Here is a 17143-nt window from a genome sequence, read left to right on the forward strand (position 1 = left end):
CTTCCCGGACCGGGGCACAAACCCATGTCCCCTGCATCAGCAGGTGGACTCTCAACCACTGCGCCACCAGGGAAGCCCTATTTTTATATCTTTATTGGAGGAAGCTACAGTTAAATAGGATGGCTTGATGGGGGAATTCCCTGGCTGTCCAGTGGTTAGGACTCCTCCCTTCCACTGCAGGGAGCACAGGTTCGATCCCTGGTTGGGGAACTAAGGGATCCCCATGTGGCAAGGCCAAAAAAAAAAAAAGGATGACTTGAGAAAGTGAGTTTTGAGTAAAGACCTGAAGGAGGTGAGGGGAGTGAGCCACGCATTTTTCTGGGAGACAAGTATTCGAGATAGAGGGCACAGCAACAGCAACTGTCTTGAGGCTGGAATATTTCTAGTGTGTTCATGGAGCTAGGGTGGGTAAAAGAGAGTAAGCAAGGGGGGCAAAAGAGTGAAGTCAAAGAGTTAATGATAGGTCCAGATTGTAAAGGGCTACTCTTAAGGGCCCTGGCTTTTATGCTGAAGAAGCAGTTGTTGGAGATTTTGAGCTGATGAGTAACACTGATGAATGTTTTAAAGGATCACTGTGACTACCTTCTTGAGAGTAGATTATATTGAGGCAAAAGCAGGGAGAAATTAGGAGAATATTGGAATTACCCAGGTGAGAAATGATGGTGGCTTAGTGTAGGGAGGTATTAATAGAGGTGATGAGAAGTGGTTAAATTAAGGATATATTTTGAAGGTAGAGCCACATGATTTCCTGATGGATTGCATGTGGGATATGAAAGAAGAGTCAAAGATGATTTTATGGCTTCTGGCCTGAAAACTGGAAGAATGGAATTGCCATTTACTGGTAAGGTGATTTCTTAGGGAAAAGTGGGTTTGAGGAGGAAAATGGGGAGTTTTAATTAGTTGATTTATTTTTATTTTTTTATTTTGGGTTGTGTTGGGTCTTTGATGCGGTGTGCGGGCTTCTCATTGTGGTGGCTTCTGTTGTTGTGGAGCACGGGCTCTAGGTGCATGGGCTTCAGTAGTTGCAGCACGTGGCTTCAGTAGTTGCGGTGTGTGGGCTCAGTAGTTGTGTCTCACGGGCTTAGTTGTTCCGCAGTATGTGGGGTCTGCCTGGACCAGGGATCGAACCGATGTCCCCTGTATTGGCAGCAGGATTCTTAACCACTGCGCCACCAAGGAAGTGCAGGAGTTTTAATTTAGATATGTTAAATTAGAGATTCCTATTAGATTTCCAAGTAGAGATGTTGAAAGGGCAGCTGGGGAATTCCCTGGTGGTCCCATGGTTAGGACTCTGCCTTCTCATTACCAAGGGCCCGGATTCAATCCCTGGTCAAGGAATTAAGATCCCACAGCTGCGTGGTGCGCCCAAAAAGAAAAAAAAAGAAGAAAGAAAGAACAGCTGGATATACAACTCCAGAGTTGAGGGAAGAAGTCCAAGCTGGAGATAAAAACGTGGATGTCACTTGGTATTTAAAGCTGTGAGTCTAACTGAGATCACTTAAGGAGTCAAAGTCTAGGCAGAGAAGAGAAGTAGTCCAAGGACTGAGTTCTGAAGCTCTCCAGCATTTAGAGATGGGAAAGATGAAGAGGAACTAGTAAAGGAGGCTGAGAAAGAACAGCCAGTGAGGTATCCTGGCAGACAACTGAAGAAAGTATTTCCGGGAAGGAATTATGAACTCCGGCAAATGTTGGTGATTGGGTGGGGTCAGTTAAGGACTGAAAATGACCATTGGATTTAACAAGGGGGAATGACCTTGTCAAAAACAGTTTTGGGGGCTTCCCTGGTGGCGCAGTGGTTGAGAGTCCGCCTGCCGATGCAGGGGACAAGTTAAGACTCCATACTTCCACTGCATGGGGCGCCGGTTCGATCCCTGATCAGGGAACTAAGATCCCACATGCTGCATGGCATGGCAAAAAAAAAACCAAAACCAATTTTGGTAGATTGGTAGGAGAAAGCCTGAATGATGTGGATTAAGAGAAAATAAAAGGAAAAGGAGCTGGTGACTGTCAGTATAGACAACTCTTTTTTTTTTTTTTTAACCGGGGCACGAACCCCCATCCCCTGCATCGGCAGGCGGACTCTCAACCACTGTGCCACCAGGGAAGCCCTCAAGGGGATTTTTGAGATAGCATGTTCAAATACTGACAAGAGTGATTCAGTAGAGAGGAAAATAGATGATGTGGAAGAGAGAATTAGTGGAGGGATGCCTATGCAAGAGGATAGGATGTAGAACATAGGTGGAGAGGTTGTTCTTCACTGGTACCTAGTTCATCCATAATAGCAGAAGATGAAATGGAGTACATGGGGCCAGTGACAAGAATGTGTGGTAGCATGGTGGTGGGAGCTTGTGGGAATTCTCTTCTGGCTCCTTGCGGAATTTTTTCAGTGAAATACTTAGCAAGGTCCTTGTGGGGAAAGTAATACCGGAGGTTTGAAAAGAAAGGAAAAGATATTAAATAGGCGTCTAGGAGAGGGAAAACGCTAGGAAACTGTATTGTGGCTGCCAGGCAATATTAAGGGTTCACGTGAGTAGACATGAATTTCAAGTGTGACAGTGAACATAGCTCTGTATTTTTCTCTGGTCAGATTCAGTGCTGTGGGTGCTGGTGTGGAACAGGTGGTTGGAGAAACTGGTGGACATTTCTAGGGACAGCTTTTTAAGGAACCCAGACCTACTAGGTGTTAACAAGCCTTCCTATTAGTGCATACTGTGTTGGTCTAATACAGTGAAATTTCTTAAACTCAGTCTGATTCCTGTTATGTGTCATTTAATTTCTTTTAGGTCCTAGGATTTTAAGTGTGTGTTGGTTTGCATGGTTGCTGCTATTTACTTTGTATTTGACTGTGTACCTTCCTGTCTCAGGTTGATCTTCACTCGAAAGGGGGTACTCCGAGTGGAGGGGTTTCTGAGTCCCCAGCAAAGTGACCCTGATGCCATGAACCTGTGGATTCCCTCTTCCTCCCTAGCAGAAGGAATAGACCTAGAAACCTCAAAATACATTCTTGCCAACGTTGGAGACCAGTTCTGCCAGCTTGTGATGTCTGAGAAGGAGGCCATGATGATGGTGGAGCCACACCGTAAGGCACCCTCTTGCTTGTCTTCCAGTCAGTTCTAGTTGGAAACTCATTTTCTTTTGCTTAAAGGGAGGTGTGGAAGGAGTGGCAGGTGGCATTTTCTATGGATGAATTAAGGCCAATAACACTTCTCTTTGTAGTAAACTAAATAGCTGAAGCCACACCTGTATCCAACAGTCCTCATTCTTTTAGTCTTTGGCAGTTAACAAACTAAAAACTCCTTCCCTGTTTGTCTTTCATTGTTGTAGCACAGTTGTCATAATTTGCATTTTGATCCCTGTTTGGGTTTGATTCACGCCGAATATTTTCAGTTTGCTTTGAACTAATTTGTGTTAGTAAGTGATACTTGATGGTTTGTGAATAGATGAAGTGCTACTGGTTGTTGTGTTTCATACCTAGAACCCACATTTTTCAGACATTTATGATATTTCCATGTCTATGAGATACTGTACCCTATTTCTAGACCAAGGAATATTATACTATGAAATTATGCCCTACGCTTTAAGAAAAGAATCCTCTTGTTTCAAAATTCCCCAAATTGAAAATTTTTTACTATCTTAAATGACAACATGTGGCATTCATTCTCATTGACACTTGTTCAGAAATATTAAAAATTCCATGTATTTTGTTTCTCTTACAATTATAGAAATACAGACTTCATGAACCTTTGAGTTTAATTGCTAGACAACACACTTGAGTAGAAATCAGTGGGTCTGGGATCTTTTGCTGTTGCTCAGGATGGTCAGTGCCAACAGTATTCCTCTTCCTTTTTCCACCAGAGAAAGTGGCATGGAAGCGAGCAGTGCGTGGTGTACGGGAGATGTGTGATGTATGTGAAACAACTCTCTTCAACATCCACTGGGTTTGTCGCAAATGCGGATTTGGGGTCTGCCTTGACTGTTACAGGCTCAGGAAAAGCCGACCACGCAGTGGTGAGCAAATGTTGTCCTGTGTAGTTCTAAAGGTAAACTGTCAGTGGAGGTGTGGACTTGGAAATTGAAGCAGAAATGGGTTTGCGCCTCCTCTTTAGCTGTTTAGCTTCATTTATGTTTTGTCACACTGTGAGGTCTTAAAATTACCAACACTCCAGCCTGACTGGGAAGGTTAAAACAAGCCAAGAGTAAATCTTCGTCTTCCCTGGTTTTGTTTTTTTTAATAACATCTTTTTTTGAGATATAATTCATATGTTGTAAAATTCACCCTTTTAAAGTGTACAGTTCAAAGGTTTTTAGTATATTCTCAAGGTTATATAGTCATCACCATAGTATAGTATATTCTCAAGGTTATATAGTAATTTCATTTTCACTGCTCCAAAAAGAAACTTCACACCCATTAGCTGTCACTCCCCATTCCTCCCCCTTCTTAGGCCTTGGTAACCACTAATCTACATACTGTCTATATAGATTTGCCTATTCTGTACATATCATATAAATGGAATCATACAATATTTGGCCTTCTGTGACTGGCCTCTTTCACTTAGCATACTGTTTCAAAGTTTCATCCATGTTATAGCACCTAATTCATTCCTTTGTATTGCCAGGTAATATTCCATTGTGTGATATACTACATTTTCTTCATCCATTCATCAGTCAATGGACATGTAGGTTGTTTCTACTTTGGGCTGTTATGAATAATGCCACTAGGAACATTTGTGTACAAGTTTTTGTGTGAACATATGTTTTCATTTTTTTTGAGGATATACCTAGTAGTGGAACTGATGGGGCATATGGCAGTTCTATTTTTAACCCTTTCAGAAACTGCCAAACTGTATTCCAAAGTAGCTGCACCATTTTATAATTCCACCAGCAATGTACGAGGATTTCAGTTTTTCCACATCCTTGTCAACACTTGTTATTAAATGTCTTTAATTGTAGCCATCATAGTGGCTATGAAGTAGTATATCATTGTGTGTGTGTGTGTGTGTGTGTGTGTGTTTTTAATAAATTTATTTATTTATTTATTTATTTATTTATGGCTGCATTGGGTCTTCATTGCTGCACACGGGCTTTCTCTAGTTGCGGCGAGTGGGGGCTACTCTTTGTTGTGGTGCGCGGGCTTCTCATTGTGGTCGCTTCTCTTGTTGCGGAGCATGGGCTCTAGGCGCGCAGGCTTCAGTAGTTGTGGAGCGTGGGCTTCAGTAGTTATGGCTCGCAGGCTCTGGAGCACAGGCTCAGTAGTTGCAGCACACAGGCTTAGTTGCTCCATGGCATGTGGGATCTTCCTGGACCAGGGCTTGAACCCATGTCCCCTGCATTGGCAGGCAGATTCTTAACCACTGCACCACCAGGGAAGTCCCTCACAGTGTGGTTTTGACTTGCATTTCCCAGATGACTACTGATGTTGAGCATCTTTTCATATGCTTATTGGCCCTATGTTTATCTTCTTTGGAAAAATGTCTATTCAAATCCTTTGCTTCACTTTGTTTTTGCTTTACCTTATTGCCCACCACTTCCTCATTCTTCCCTCTTCTAAGATACAGTGTAACCATTGTAACAGTGGTTTTAGGGCTTAGGCTACTGGGATCTGAATCCTATTTGCACCCATTATTATACCAACTATGGTATCTTGGGTTAGCTACTTAAACCCTCAGAACCTCAGTTTCCTTGTCTATAAAACAAAGATAATATGAGTATGTCCCTCACAGCATTGTTTTGAGGATTAAATGAGATGATGTATGTAAAGTGGTTAACACAGGGCCTGACATCCGCTAGGTTCTACATGTTAATGGAGCTAAGATCTTCCATTTTCGCCCATAAAAGATAAACTTCTGCACAGATTGCCCTCCTGCCATAAACAACAAGGAAACCAGACAAAATATATGAAACCACAATTTCAGATATTAGACAGCAGGCAGTTTGAGTCTGTGTTCCCTAAGAAAAGGGAAGAAACAAGGTGAATCTTACAGTTGCCCCAGTTTACTGCTCGGAGGCAGTTTCATCCTGTACCACAGGGAAAGGCAACTAAAATAGAGTTTGGCAATCTCATGAGCTGAGACAGAGATCAGAATCTTCAAAGAGTAAGGTAGTGTACTAAAGAGGTTACAACTACACAGAGAGAACACCAGAGATCTGTGGAGAAATCGTCTAAATTTTTTTTGTCTTATAGTGATCACATGCATAAGGTGAAACTTTCCTCAAGGCAATTAACTGAGTAGTATACAGAACTGACAGTTTGTATTCCCACCAGCCAGAGTGGAGAGACACTGGATAGAGTTCAAAAGAGTCACACCCTTAGTAGTAAGACTAATGTTGTCCTGTCCCAGAATACAGGCTGCTCTGGAGCTGCCATAATGAAGTGTAAAGCAAGCCTTGGAAGGATGAAATTCATCTACAAGTTACTTAATTATATGCCACACTAAAACCAAACATTCTTTAAAGGATTACAACAAAATCCAGTACTCTGAACATAAAACTCACAAAGCTCTGCATTCAGTGAAGAATGATCAGGTATACAGAAAAGCAGAATAATATGACCAGTAATCTGGAAAAAAGAAAAAAAAACGATCTGTAGAGCAAATCCAGAAATGACAGTAGTGATGAAATTATTGTACAAGGACCTAAAACAGCTATTATAAAACTTTTAAATATGCTTGGACATAAAGGAAAACACAATGAGAAAAACAGAAGACCTGTAAAAGACCCAAATGAAACTTCTTGAGATGAAAAATATCTCCCCCCCAAAATTACACTAGGTGGCAGATTAGATACTGCAGAAGAAACAGTGAGCTTGAAGACAGCAATAGAAACTATAAAAACTAAGCACAGAGAGAAGAAAGAAATTTATAAGTTGAAGAGTGGCTTGTTGAACTACAGGATATATTGGGCAGTCTCCAAAACTTATAAATGGAGTTCCAGAAAGAGGGCAGGAGGGCAGAGACAGAAAAAATATTTGAACAAATAAAGCCAAAAATTTTCCAAATTTGATGAAAAAGCTATAACACCACAAATCCAACAATAATCCTCAAACAGAAAATACGTTAAGAAAACCACACCAGGGCTTCCCTGGTGACGCAGTGATTGAGAGTCTGCCTGCCGATGCAGGGGACGCAGGTTCGTGCCCCATTCCGGGAGGATCCCACATGCTGCAGAGCAGCTGGGCTCGTGAGCCATGGCCACTGAGCCGGCGTGAACGGAGCGTGTGCTCCGCAACGGGAGAGGCCACAGCAGTGAGAGGGGCCCGCGTACCACAAAAAAATAAAAAATAAAAAAAATAAATGGAGAGATGTACTGTATTCACGGATAGAAGATTGAATATTAAGATGTCAGTTCTTCCAAATTGATCTATAATTAAGTGCAATTCCAATGAAAATCCCAATAGGCCTTTTTGTAGAAATTGACAAGTTGCTTCTAAAATTTATATGAAATACAAATTACCTAGAATCCAAAATTTTGAAAAAGAATGAAGTTGGAGGATTTATACTGCTTCATTTTAAGACTTTGTATAAAGCTACAGTAATCAAGACACTATGGTTAGCACAACAGAACAGAGTCTAGAAGTAAACCCACTCATATACATTCAACTGATTAGCTGCAAAGGTGCCAAGCTAATTGAATGGGAAAAGATAGTCCTTTCACAAATGGTACTTAAATAACTGTATATACATATTCAAATAATCAAATGAACTATTTTTATTCACATTATATACAAAAAATTAACTAGTAAATCATAGACCTAAACATAAAAGTTAAAACTCTAAAACCTCTAGGAAAAAAATAGAAGATCTTTGTGTCCTTGGGTTAGATAAATATTTCTTAGATAAGACACAAAACACAAAAGAAAAATTAATATCATCAAATTTGAAAACTGCTCTTCAAAAGACATTAAGTAAATGAAAAGGCAAGCCACATAGTGGGAGAAAAGATTTGCTGATCACATATTTGCTAAAGAACTTGCATCTATAATAAAGACCTCTTAAAACTCAATAACAAGAAGACAAAAAACCCAGTTGTGTTTTTTTTACTTTTTAAATTTATTTATTTTTGGCTGAGTTGGGTCTTTGTTGCTGCTCTCAGGCTTTCTCTAGCTGCGGAGAGCGGGGGCTACTCTTCGTTGCGGTGCCCGGGCTTCTCATTGCGGTGGCTTCTCTTGTTGCGGAGCACAGGCTCTAGGTACGTGGGCTTCAGTAGCTGTGGCACGCGGGCTCAGTAGTTGTGGTGCATGGGCTTAGTTGCTCTGCAGCACGTGGGATCTTCCCGGACCAGGGCTCAAACTCGTGTCCCCTGCGTTAGCAGGCGGATTCTTAACCACTGCGCCACCAGGGAAGTCCCCACCAAAACCCAGTTTTTAAATGGGCAAAATATTTGAACAGGTACTTCATCAAAGAAGATAGATCAATGGAAAATAAACACATGGGAAAAAACTATCATTACTTGCTAGGGAAATACAAATTAAAACCATAATGAGAAACCACCAACCCCACTAGGATGGCTAAAATTTTTAAAACTGAGAGTACAAAAGTGCTGTCAAGGATATGGAGCAACTAAAACTTATTAAACATGGCTGATAGTAATGCAATTTGGTACCATCACTTTGGAAAACAGTATAGCCATTTCTTTATAAATTTAGACATAAACTAGCATTCCACTTTTAGGTATTTCCAAGAGAAATGAAAATATGTCCACACAAAGGCTTGTACTTGAATGTTTGTAGCACTTTATTCATAATAGCCAATAATGGGAAACAATCCAACTATTTACCAGCTGATAAGTGGGTAAACACAATAAGGTACATCCATACTATGGAACAGCCCTCAGACATAAAAAGATATGAATTACTGATAAATGCAACAATATGGATGAATCTCAAAATCATTGCTAAGTGAAAGAAGCCCAACACAAATGACAAATGACATACCATATGTTTCCAGTGATATGAAATTCTAGAAGAAGCAAAATTTTAGTGTTAGAAAGTTGGTCATTGGTGGCCAGGGGTTGAGGAAACGGTATTGACTGTAAAGTGCTGAAGGGAACTTTATGAAGGGACAGAAAAGTTCTAAATCCTGAATATAGTACTGTTTCTACAACTATATACATTTGTCTAAATTCATTGAAGTGTACACTTTAAATTGTTGAATTAATTTTATGTAAATTATACCTCAGTGTAGCAGTATTTTTTAAAGTTAGCTGTTATCTTCTTTGACCCATGAAAAAATTGCCCTGTAAAGTCTGAAACTCTGACTTACTGAGAGAGATACATCTTGTGACCCTCATAAAATAAGTAAAGTCATTTCATTTCTGTTTCAGAGACAGAAGAGATAGGTGATGAAGAGGTTTTCTCCTGGTTGAAGTGTGCAAAGGGGCAGTCCCATGAACCAGAGAATCTCATGCCCACACAGATCATCCCTGGCACAGGTAAAGGAATTCCTTTTTTAGAGTTGGTGGGGGAAAAAAGATGTTTTTAATTGAGCTGTAATTTACACACCATAATATTTGGTAAAATGGTTTATCTCAGCTTGACTCTTTTTAAGCCTCACTAGATTTCCCTGAGAATTTGAATCTTCAGAAATGTTAGATTGTATGCAGCCACTGCACCCACTTTGCCTCACCGTTCTGGGTGGAGGGGTTGGTTGCTTTTCAGATGTCATTTTACATTCCTATGGTCGGCAGGACCAGAATAGAAAAAGTCAGTCCGGGAATTCCCTGGTGGTCCAGTGGTTAAGACACTGTGCTCTCACTGCCGAGGGCCCGGGTTTAGTCCCTGGTCGGGGAACTAAGATCTCACAAGCCGTGTGGCCCAGCAAAAAAAAAGAAGAAAGAAAGAAAAAGCCAGTCCCCTGGCTTCCAGAAAGACCTTTGGTTCTAGGTTTATAAAAATCCAGCTGAAGCTAATCAAAGCTCTTGAATCCATGAAGAAGGCAGCTTAACAGTAGGAATGAATGGTCTTGTGGCAGCTTACTTCATTGATTCCTCCAGATAGACTGTTTCCAGCTTCCACAGTTCCATTAACATACACACACTGAAGTTGGTGAATCCTCTGCCTATATTCTTCTCCACTTTGGGGAGCCACCCCCTGGATCCTTATAACCCAGTGCATCTGAGCAGAAGAGCTCCCTGAGTGCAGTGGTCAGATGCCTGCTCCCTGCTGATCTAAGCATTGGTTAAATGTTTGTGTAAAGTTTACATTGGTCTATTTTTTTTTTAGGTATAACTTACAGTAAATCTCAAGTATACAATTCAAAATGTTTACATATGCTTGAACAATAGGGAATCTACCCCTAGAGTTTCTGCTAAAGGACACCTTGTTAACGTTTACTAGAGGAGGGAGGGAGTGTAGCTTAGTGGTTAAGCGTGCACAGAACTTTAGTGCTAGATAGACATGGGTTAAAGTCTCGGTACTTTCATTTACCAACTTTATGTACTTAAGCAAATAACCTAACTTCTCTGAGTCTCAGTTTCATCATCAAAAATTGAGGGTACTGGGCTTCCCTGGTGGCGCAGTGGTTAAGAATCCGCCTGCCAATGCAGGGGACAAGGGTTCAAGCCCTGGTCCAGGAAGATCCCACATGCCGCGGAGCAACTAAGCCCATGCGCCACAACTACTGAGGCTGTGCTCACTACTGAGCCCGCGTGCCACAACTACTGAAGCCCACGCGCCTAGAGCCCGTGCTCCACAAGAGAAGCCACTGCAATGAGAAGCCCGCACACCGCAACGAAGAGTAGCCCCCACTCACCGCAACCAGAGAAAGCCCACACACAGCAACGAAGACCCAACGCACCCAAAAATAAAAAATAAATAAAATTAAATTAAAAAAACTTAAAAAAAAAATTGAGGGTACAAGCTGCTACCTCATTGACTTGTGGTAAAGCTTGAGAGAGATAATGTAAATAAGGTCTTTAGCACAATACCTGGCACATACAATTATTCTAAGGTTAATTGTTATTTTTTTTCCAGCTCTTTACAATATTGGAGACATGGTACATGCTGCCCGGGGCAAGTGGGGAATTAAAGCAAACTGCCCTTGTATTAGCCGGCAGAACAAATCTGTGTTGAGACCTGCTGTCACTAATGGGATGTCACAGGTAAAGTGGTGTGTATAGGTACAACTGAGAGAAACTCAAGTTCTTTGTACCAGGAAGTGCCTCATTTTCACCTCTGTTGTCCCAGGCTACTGTCAGATTCCTGGGGAATTAGGGGATGGGGAGGCCTGTCTAGAGAGAGCCCCAGAAGTTACTCAAGGGATTTAAATTCCCCCTGACTGGTATGAGTTTCTCTTCATGTGTCTTTAAAACCAATTCAGGCTTGTTTGATAAATAGCACAAAGAGATTCTTTGCATCTTGTCAAGATTTGTACCTCAGGTTCCTTGTGTAGGTGAAGAGTACAGAAAAGGTAATTAGGAATACAGTCCTACTTGTGTGCATGGTCCCTGCCTTGTCATGTTAGGTACTGAGGAAAGAAATATGAATATTAGCCTGCTGATCTGGGATCATTCTACCCTGAAAGCAGTCCTAAGCCTTCACAGAGAGGCAGTGATTTTCTCATTGCTTTGTCAGAGGTGGAGGTCATTCTGGTGTGATGGTGACTATTTTGAATAAGAGGCTATTTTAAAAAAAGAAAAAAACCACACACACACCTCTTACATTCCGAGGGCTTTCCAGGAATGCTACACATGATCAATAAGAGGTACAGGGATTAATGCTGAGAGATCTCAAAATATCTTTTCAGTAGAGTTGACATATTAGAGCAAATCATCTGGAAAATTCAATAATAGAATAATAACCATTTTATTGAGCATTTATGTGTGCCAGACACTATTCTGAGCTCTTTGCATATATCAGTACTATCTCATTTAATCCTCAGAATAGCTCTATGCGGTCAAGTTCTAATCACCAATTTGCCAGTGCAGAATTTGAGCCTCAGGTATGCCAAACAAAAACAGTTTTATTTTCAAGTCTTGTTCACTGCTCTTTCCACAGAACCTAGCATAGTTTCTGTCACATTGTAGGACTCAACAAATATATGTTAAATTAATGAATGAGTGAAATAGCAGTTTATGGGACAGTTGCTTTCCCAGACCTGTTTAGTGTCAGCTGTCATTACTATTTGCATTGTATTTTTTCTACACAAGGACAACACTTTAACCATGTTGGCGTTCTGTGCTATAGCTTCCTAGCATAAACCCTAGTGCCTCTTCTGGAAATGAAACCACCTTCTCAGGTGGAGGAGGAACTGCATCGGTAACACAACCAGAGACTGACCATGTTGCCAAAGCCGACAGTACTGACATCAGATCTGACGAGCCTCTGAAAGCAGACAGTTCGGCGTCAAATAGCAATAGTGAGCTAAAAGCCATCAGGCCCCCTTGCCCTGACACAGGCCCACCTTCCTCTGCCCTGCACTGGTTGGCGGATTTAGCAACTCAGAAGGCTAAGGAAGAAACAAAAGGTGAGATTAACACAAGCCTCTGCCCTGCCTGTGGGTGGAACACTTGAGTTATTCTGGGATTCTTCAAACTCACACATCACCATCCACATTTTTGAAACATGCCACTTGCTTTCTCTGGCTGATCATGTAAAATGAGGGAATCTCTTTCCACTTCTTTCTAGAAGTGGAGCTTTCTAAAAAAGGCACATGCCTGGGTTCTACCCCAAACCTCTTTAGTCAGAATCAATCTAAGATTTTTAACAAGCTTCCCAAATGGCCCTGATAGCCAGTATTACTAGCCAGGAGGGCTACACTTGTTTTGCAGTGGGCACAAAATCACCTGGGGAATCGTTAAAAATGCAGATTCCTGTGCCCCACCAGAACTATTAAGTGAAAATCTCTTGGAGTAAGACCAAGAATCTCCATTTTTAACAAGCACTCCAGGTGATTCTAATACAAGTATTCTGGAGACCCACTTGAAGCAACACTGTCTTAGAAAGTGAGGGAGATGAAAGATGGATGGGAACAAAAGGAAGTTTGAAATCCAGATCTGGAAAAGAAAGGAAGAAGTAGGAGAGCTTCTCCTTGGCCATGAGACCTGCCATAGTCATAGCTCGTCAGGCTTGGCCCAGACAAACCGTACGTAGTTTGGGGGGCAGGGGAGGGGAAAGTCTTTCCTCTTTCCCACTTGGCTGATTTTTAGGAGTCAGTTGCCTGCTGGGTATTCCTTGTGCCTAATGCTATTCCTGGTTATGTTCTTACAGAAGCAGGGTCCCTGAGGTCGGTGCTCAATAAAGAGTCTCATTCACCCTTTGGGCTGGACTCATTCAACTCCACTGCAAAGGTCTCTCCGTTGACTCCAAAGCTTTTTAACAGTCTGTTACTGGGTCCCACTGCCTCCAACAACAAAACTGAAGGCTCTAGCCTTCGAGACCTCCTCCACTCCGGGCCGGGAAAGCTTCCTCAAACCCCCTTGGACACAGGCATACCCTTCCCCCCGGTCTTCTCTACATCCTCAGCAGTAAGTGTCCTCTCTACAACTCTAGCCTTTGCTGCTTTTCCATGAAAGAACCATCAGAGATCTGATAACTGGGTTAGACGGTATATGACTGACTTGTGTCCTCCACATTATCAGTCCAGCTGACAAGATCTTTCTTTATATTAAATTTTGGGAATGTTTGAGATCCTTTAAGTAGTAAACCTTTTGTGCCATGTTAGGAAGTTAGTAGAAACTGAGACTGAAGTTTTTCAATCATCAGCAGAAATCACTTTATTTTCTTGACAATAACAGATATTAAATTTTTTTTAAACGTAGGCAGTACATTCATATTGTACTCTCTTGGGTATCTAATAGACGCCTCAAACCTAACACCTCTAAAACCACACTCCTGTTCTTCTGCCTGTGAGCCTGCATCTCCTTTATTTTTTGCTTCTCTTGGTCAGTGGCTTCCAATTGCTCGGCGAAAAATCTTGGAGTCTTTTGGGACTCCCCTCTCACATTTCGTATCTAATCTGTTAGCATAACCTTTCAGTTTGATCATCAGAATGTATTCAGAGTGCACCCATTTCTCATCAGTTCCGCTGCTTCCTCTCTAGTCTGAGTCAACATCCTCTCTTGCCTGAATTTTTGTAGTAAACTCCTTAGAGGTCCTCTGTATTTCTTCCCTTTCTACACAGAGCAGCTAGAGTGGTCCTTTTAAGATATGTCACATTATATCACCTCTGCCTAAAGTCTTTGAAGGGCTTCCAATTTCATAATAAAAGCAGAGTCCTTTCAGTGGACTATAACGTTCCAGCCCTATCTTCCCCTCACTTCCCTGACTTCAACTACCACTCTCCCTCTTGTTCACTCTGCTCTGGCCACACCCACCTTCTTGCTGTTTCTTGAACATGGCCAGGCATGCTCTCTCTTCAGAGCCTTTGCACTTGTCTTTTTCTCCACCGAGAACTCTCTTTCCCATGTCACAACATGGCCTGCTTCTTAATCAACTTCCTCTCCTCCCTCCTGAAATGTCACCTCTTCAGTAAGCCTTCTTTTTAGATCACCCTTTTTAAAAGTCCATTCTACTCCCATCCTCCACTCATGTCTGTTTCCTCTGCACTTTTTTAAAAAAATTTATTTATTTATTTTTGGCTGCATTGGGTCTTCGTTGCTGCACGTGGGCTTTCTCTAGTTGCGGCAAGTGGGGGCTACTCTTCCTTGCGGTGCGCAGGCTTCTCATTGCAGTGGCTTCTTGTTGCGGAGCACGGGCTCTAGGTGCATGGGCTTCAGTAGTTGTGGCACCTGAGCTCAGTAGTTGTGGCTCACGGGCTCTAGAGCGCAGGCTCAGTAGTATGGCACACGACCTTAGTTGCTCCGTGGCATGTGGGATCTTCCCAGACCAGGGCTCGAATCCGTGTCCCCTGCATTGGCAGGCAGATTCTTAACTGATGAGCCACCAGGGACGCCCTGCACTTTTTCCATAACACTTATTACCATCTGACTTGCTGTGTTTTATTTATTTTCTGCCTCACCTCCACTTAAAGGCATTTTTGTCTGTTTTTTGTTTTTTTGGGTTTTTTGTGCTGCACAGCTTTCAGGATCTTAGTTCCCCAACCAGGGATCGAACCCAGGTCCCCAGCAATGGAAGCAGAGTCCTAACCACTAGACTGCCAGGGAATTCCCCATTTTTGTCTGTTTTATTCACTACTATATCCCTAGTGCCACAATGTTTGATACATAAATATTTAGTAAGCATTTACTGAACTAATAAATTCAAAACGTACAAAATTTATATTTTAAAAATACAGTGAAAAGTCCCCTTCCCACTGTTGCCTCCCTTTCTGTAGGTGACCATTGTTTCATGATTGCCCTTTCAGTGATATTAAAATATGTATATAGTTCCCCCCCCTTTTTACACAGATGTTTTTATACATTGCTTTTGTATTTTCAGTTTATATATTCCAGAGATCATTTCAAACAAGTACACAAATATGTTTCTCATTCTATTTTATGACTAATGACTGAAATTTGATGAACTGTGGGTGGTTGAGCCTTGTACAATGTGGGTTATTTGTTTCTCTTTTGGATAAATGACCAAAAAAATTACTTTGAGCTCTGTCTTATTTGTACTGCTCCAACTCCCAGTTCTCCTTTTTCTTTTTAAATTTTCCCAGGATGTTATATGATTACATATACTCTGTAGAGATCATGATTAGTGATACTTCAGACATTGTGTTATCAAGTTTACAAAAGCCCTCCCCTTCCTTCACTTCTATGACCTTAGGTATGTCACTTTCATCTCTGGGCCTGAGCTTTCCCACCAGCTGAAACAAATGAGAGATTCTTGGTAGGGGACGGATTGGGGAGTAGGAGACTGCTTTCAGAATATATAGTTATCTTGGGTACTCTGGTACAACTGTTTATTGGGGTACACTCCCTGGTAAAAAAAAATCACTGCCTTGATAAGTCACCTCAGTTACTTAATTGAAGTATATCCCTTGGGCATGCTGGCCAAACAAAATGTGTAAACCTCAAAATAAATGATCTTTCTCACTCAGTTACAGCATTTTGTGATCCCTGCAGTCTACGTGCATATGCTTAAAACGGGGCTGAATGCCAAAGATATTTCTTAAGTCTCAAATCTCCTGCAGTAGAGGGGACCTTTCTGTACTTTTTTTTCATAAATATAAAGCAAAATATGAAGGCTAGGGAAATGTAAGATAGTGACTTAATAGGCTCCCCCCTCCAACTACAAAAGACTTTACAATTAACTTTTATGAAATTTAATCAGGTAGATCAGAACTCCGTGTGAATATAACTGTGAGACTGTTTTTGAATACTCTACTGATGGTGCCTCAGTCATACTGACCTGATGGGTTTGTGTCTGGCAGGGAGTGAAGAACAAGGCCAGCCTCCCCAACTTCCTTGACCACATCATTGCCTCAGTGGTAGAAAATAAGAAAACCTCAGATGCTGCAAAGCGGGCCTGTAACTTGACTGATACCCAAAAGGAAGTGAAGGAGATGGTGATGGGGTTAAATGTGCTGGACCCCCATACCTCTCACTCCTGGCTCTGTGATGGAAGACTTCTGTGTCTCCATGACCCCAGCAACAAAAACAATTGGAAGATCTTCCGGGAGTGTTGGAAGCAAGGCCAGGTAAGCAAGAATAAGCAGATCCCAGGGTCGGCTGTCTGCCTGCCCACTATAGCTACCAGGATAGTTTCAATTCTCTCTGGGAGACACTTTGCTAAGGAGATTTAGACATATACTAAGTTTGTTATAGACAGCCTTGCTACTTCGAGTTTTCTTGGATTTTTAAAAGTCAGAAGATTCCTAAAAATACATTGTGGATCTTTTTATTTCTCAGCTGTGTAGCTCTGTGTTCTTAAAAGGGCAGTTGAAATTCCTGTGAGGTTGTGATCTGGCATTAATGACACCTTTAGAGGAAAATCCGTAAGTGTGATATGGGGTGAGGCGAAAATGGGTGGAAGTGGGTGGTACTCTTCTAGGTAAATGTTTCAAGACCATACAAGTCTGTGTGATAGTGTGATAACACTTCCTGATTTTTATACATTAGCAGGTGTGAGGAAGGGGGGGAGGTTGTAGAATTGTCTGGAGAGTTTTTCATTTGAGATGTGAGGACGTATTTTCAGAATTTGCATTTGTCAGCTTTTCATCCTCTCACCTCAAAATAGTGGTAGATACCAGGGCAGCAGAAGTGA

At 41.6% G+C, this 17143-nt stretch overlaps 1 protein-coding gene across 3 annotated transcripts in view; it reads left to right on the top strand.

Moving 5' to 3' along the window:
- Positions 1–17143, top strand: part of KDM3B (lysine demethylase 3B) — a 58752-nt gene that overhangs the window by 33295 nt on the left and 8314 nt on the right. For 2 of the 3 annotated variants that reach the window (XM_024752212.1, XM_024752214.1), the window contains 7 exons: positions 2865–3079; positions 3856–4008; positions 9319–9426; positions 10967–11094; positions 12179–12458; positions 13202–13458; positions 16311–16577. In XM_024752212.1, the coding sequence (XP_024607980.1) occupies positions 2865–3079; positions 3856–4008; positions 9319–9426; positions 10967–11094; positions 12179–12458; positions 13202–13458; positions 16311–16577 (1408 nt within the window). Of the gene's footprint in view, positions 1–2864; positions 3080–3855; positions 4009–9318; positions 9427–10966; positions 11095–12178; positions 12459–13201; positions 13459–16310; positions 16578–16788; positions 16875–17143 lie in introns of all 3 variants that reach the window. The other variant, XM_024752215.1, reaches the window with a different exon arrangement.

This window comes from Neophocaena asiaeorientalis, unplaced genomic scaffold (genome assembly GCF_003031525.2).
Source record: "Neophocaena asiaeorientalis asiaeorientalis breed wild unplaced genomic scaffold, Neophocaena_asiaeorientalis_V1.1 scaffold204, whole genome shotgun sequence".
Classification (NCBI taxonomy): domain Eukaryota; kingdom Metazoa; phylum Chordata; class Mammalia; order Artiodactyla; family Phocoenidae; genus Neophocaena; species Neophocaena asiaeorientalis.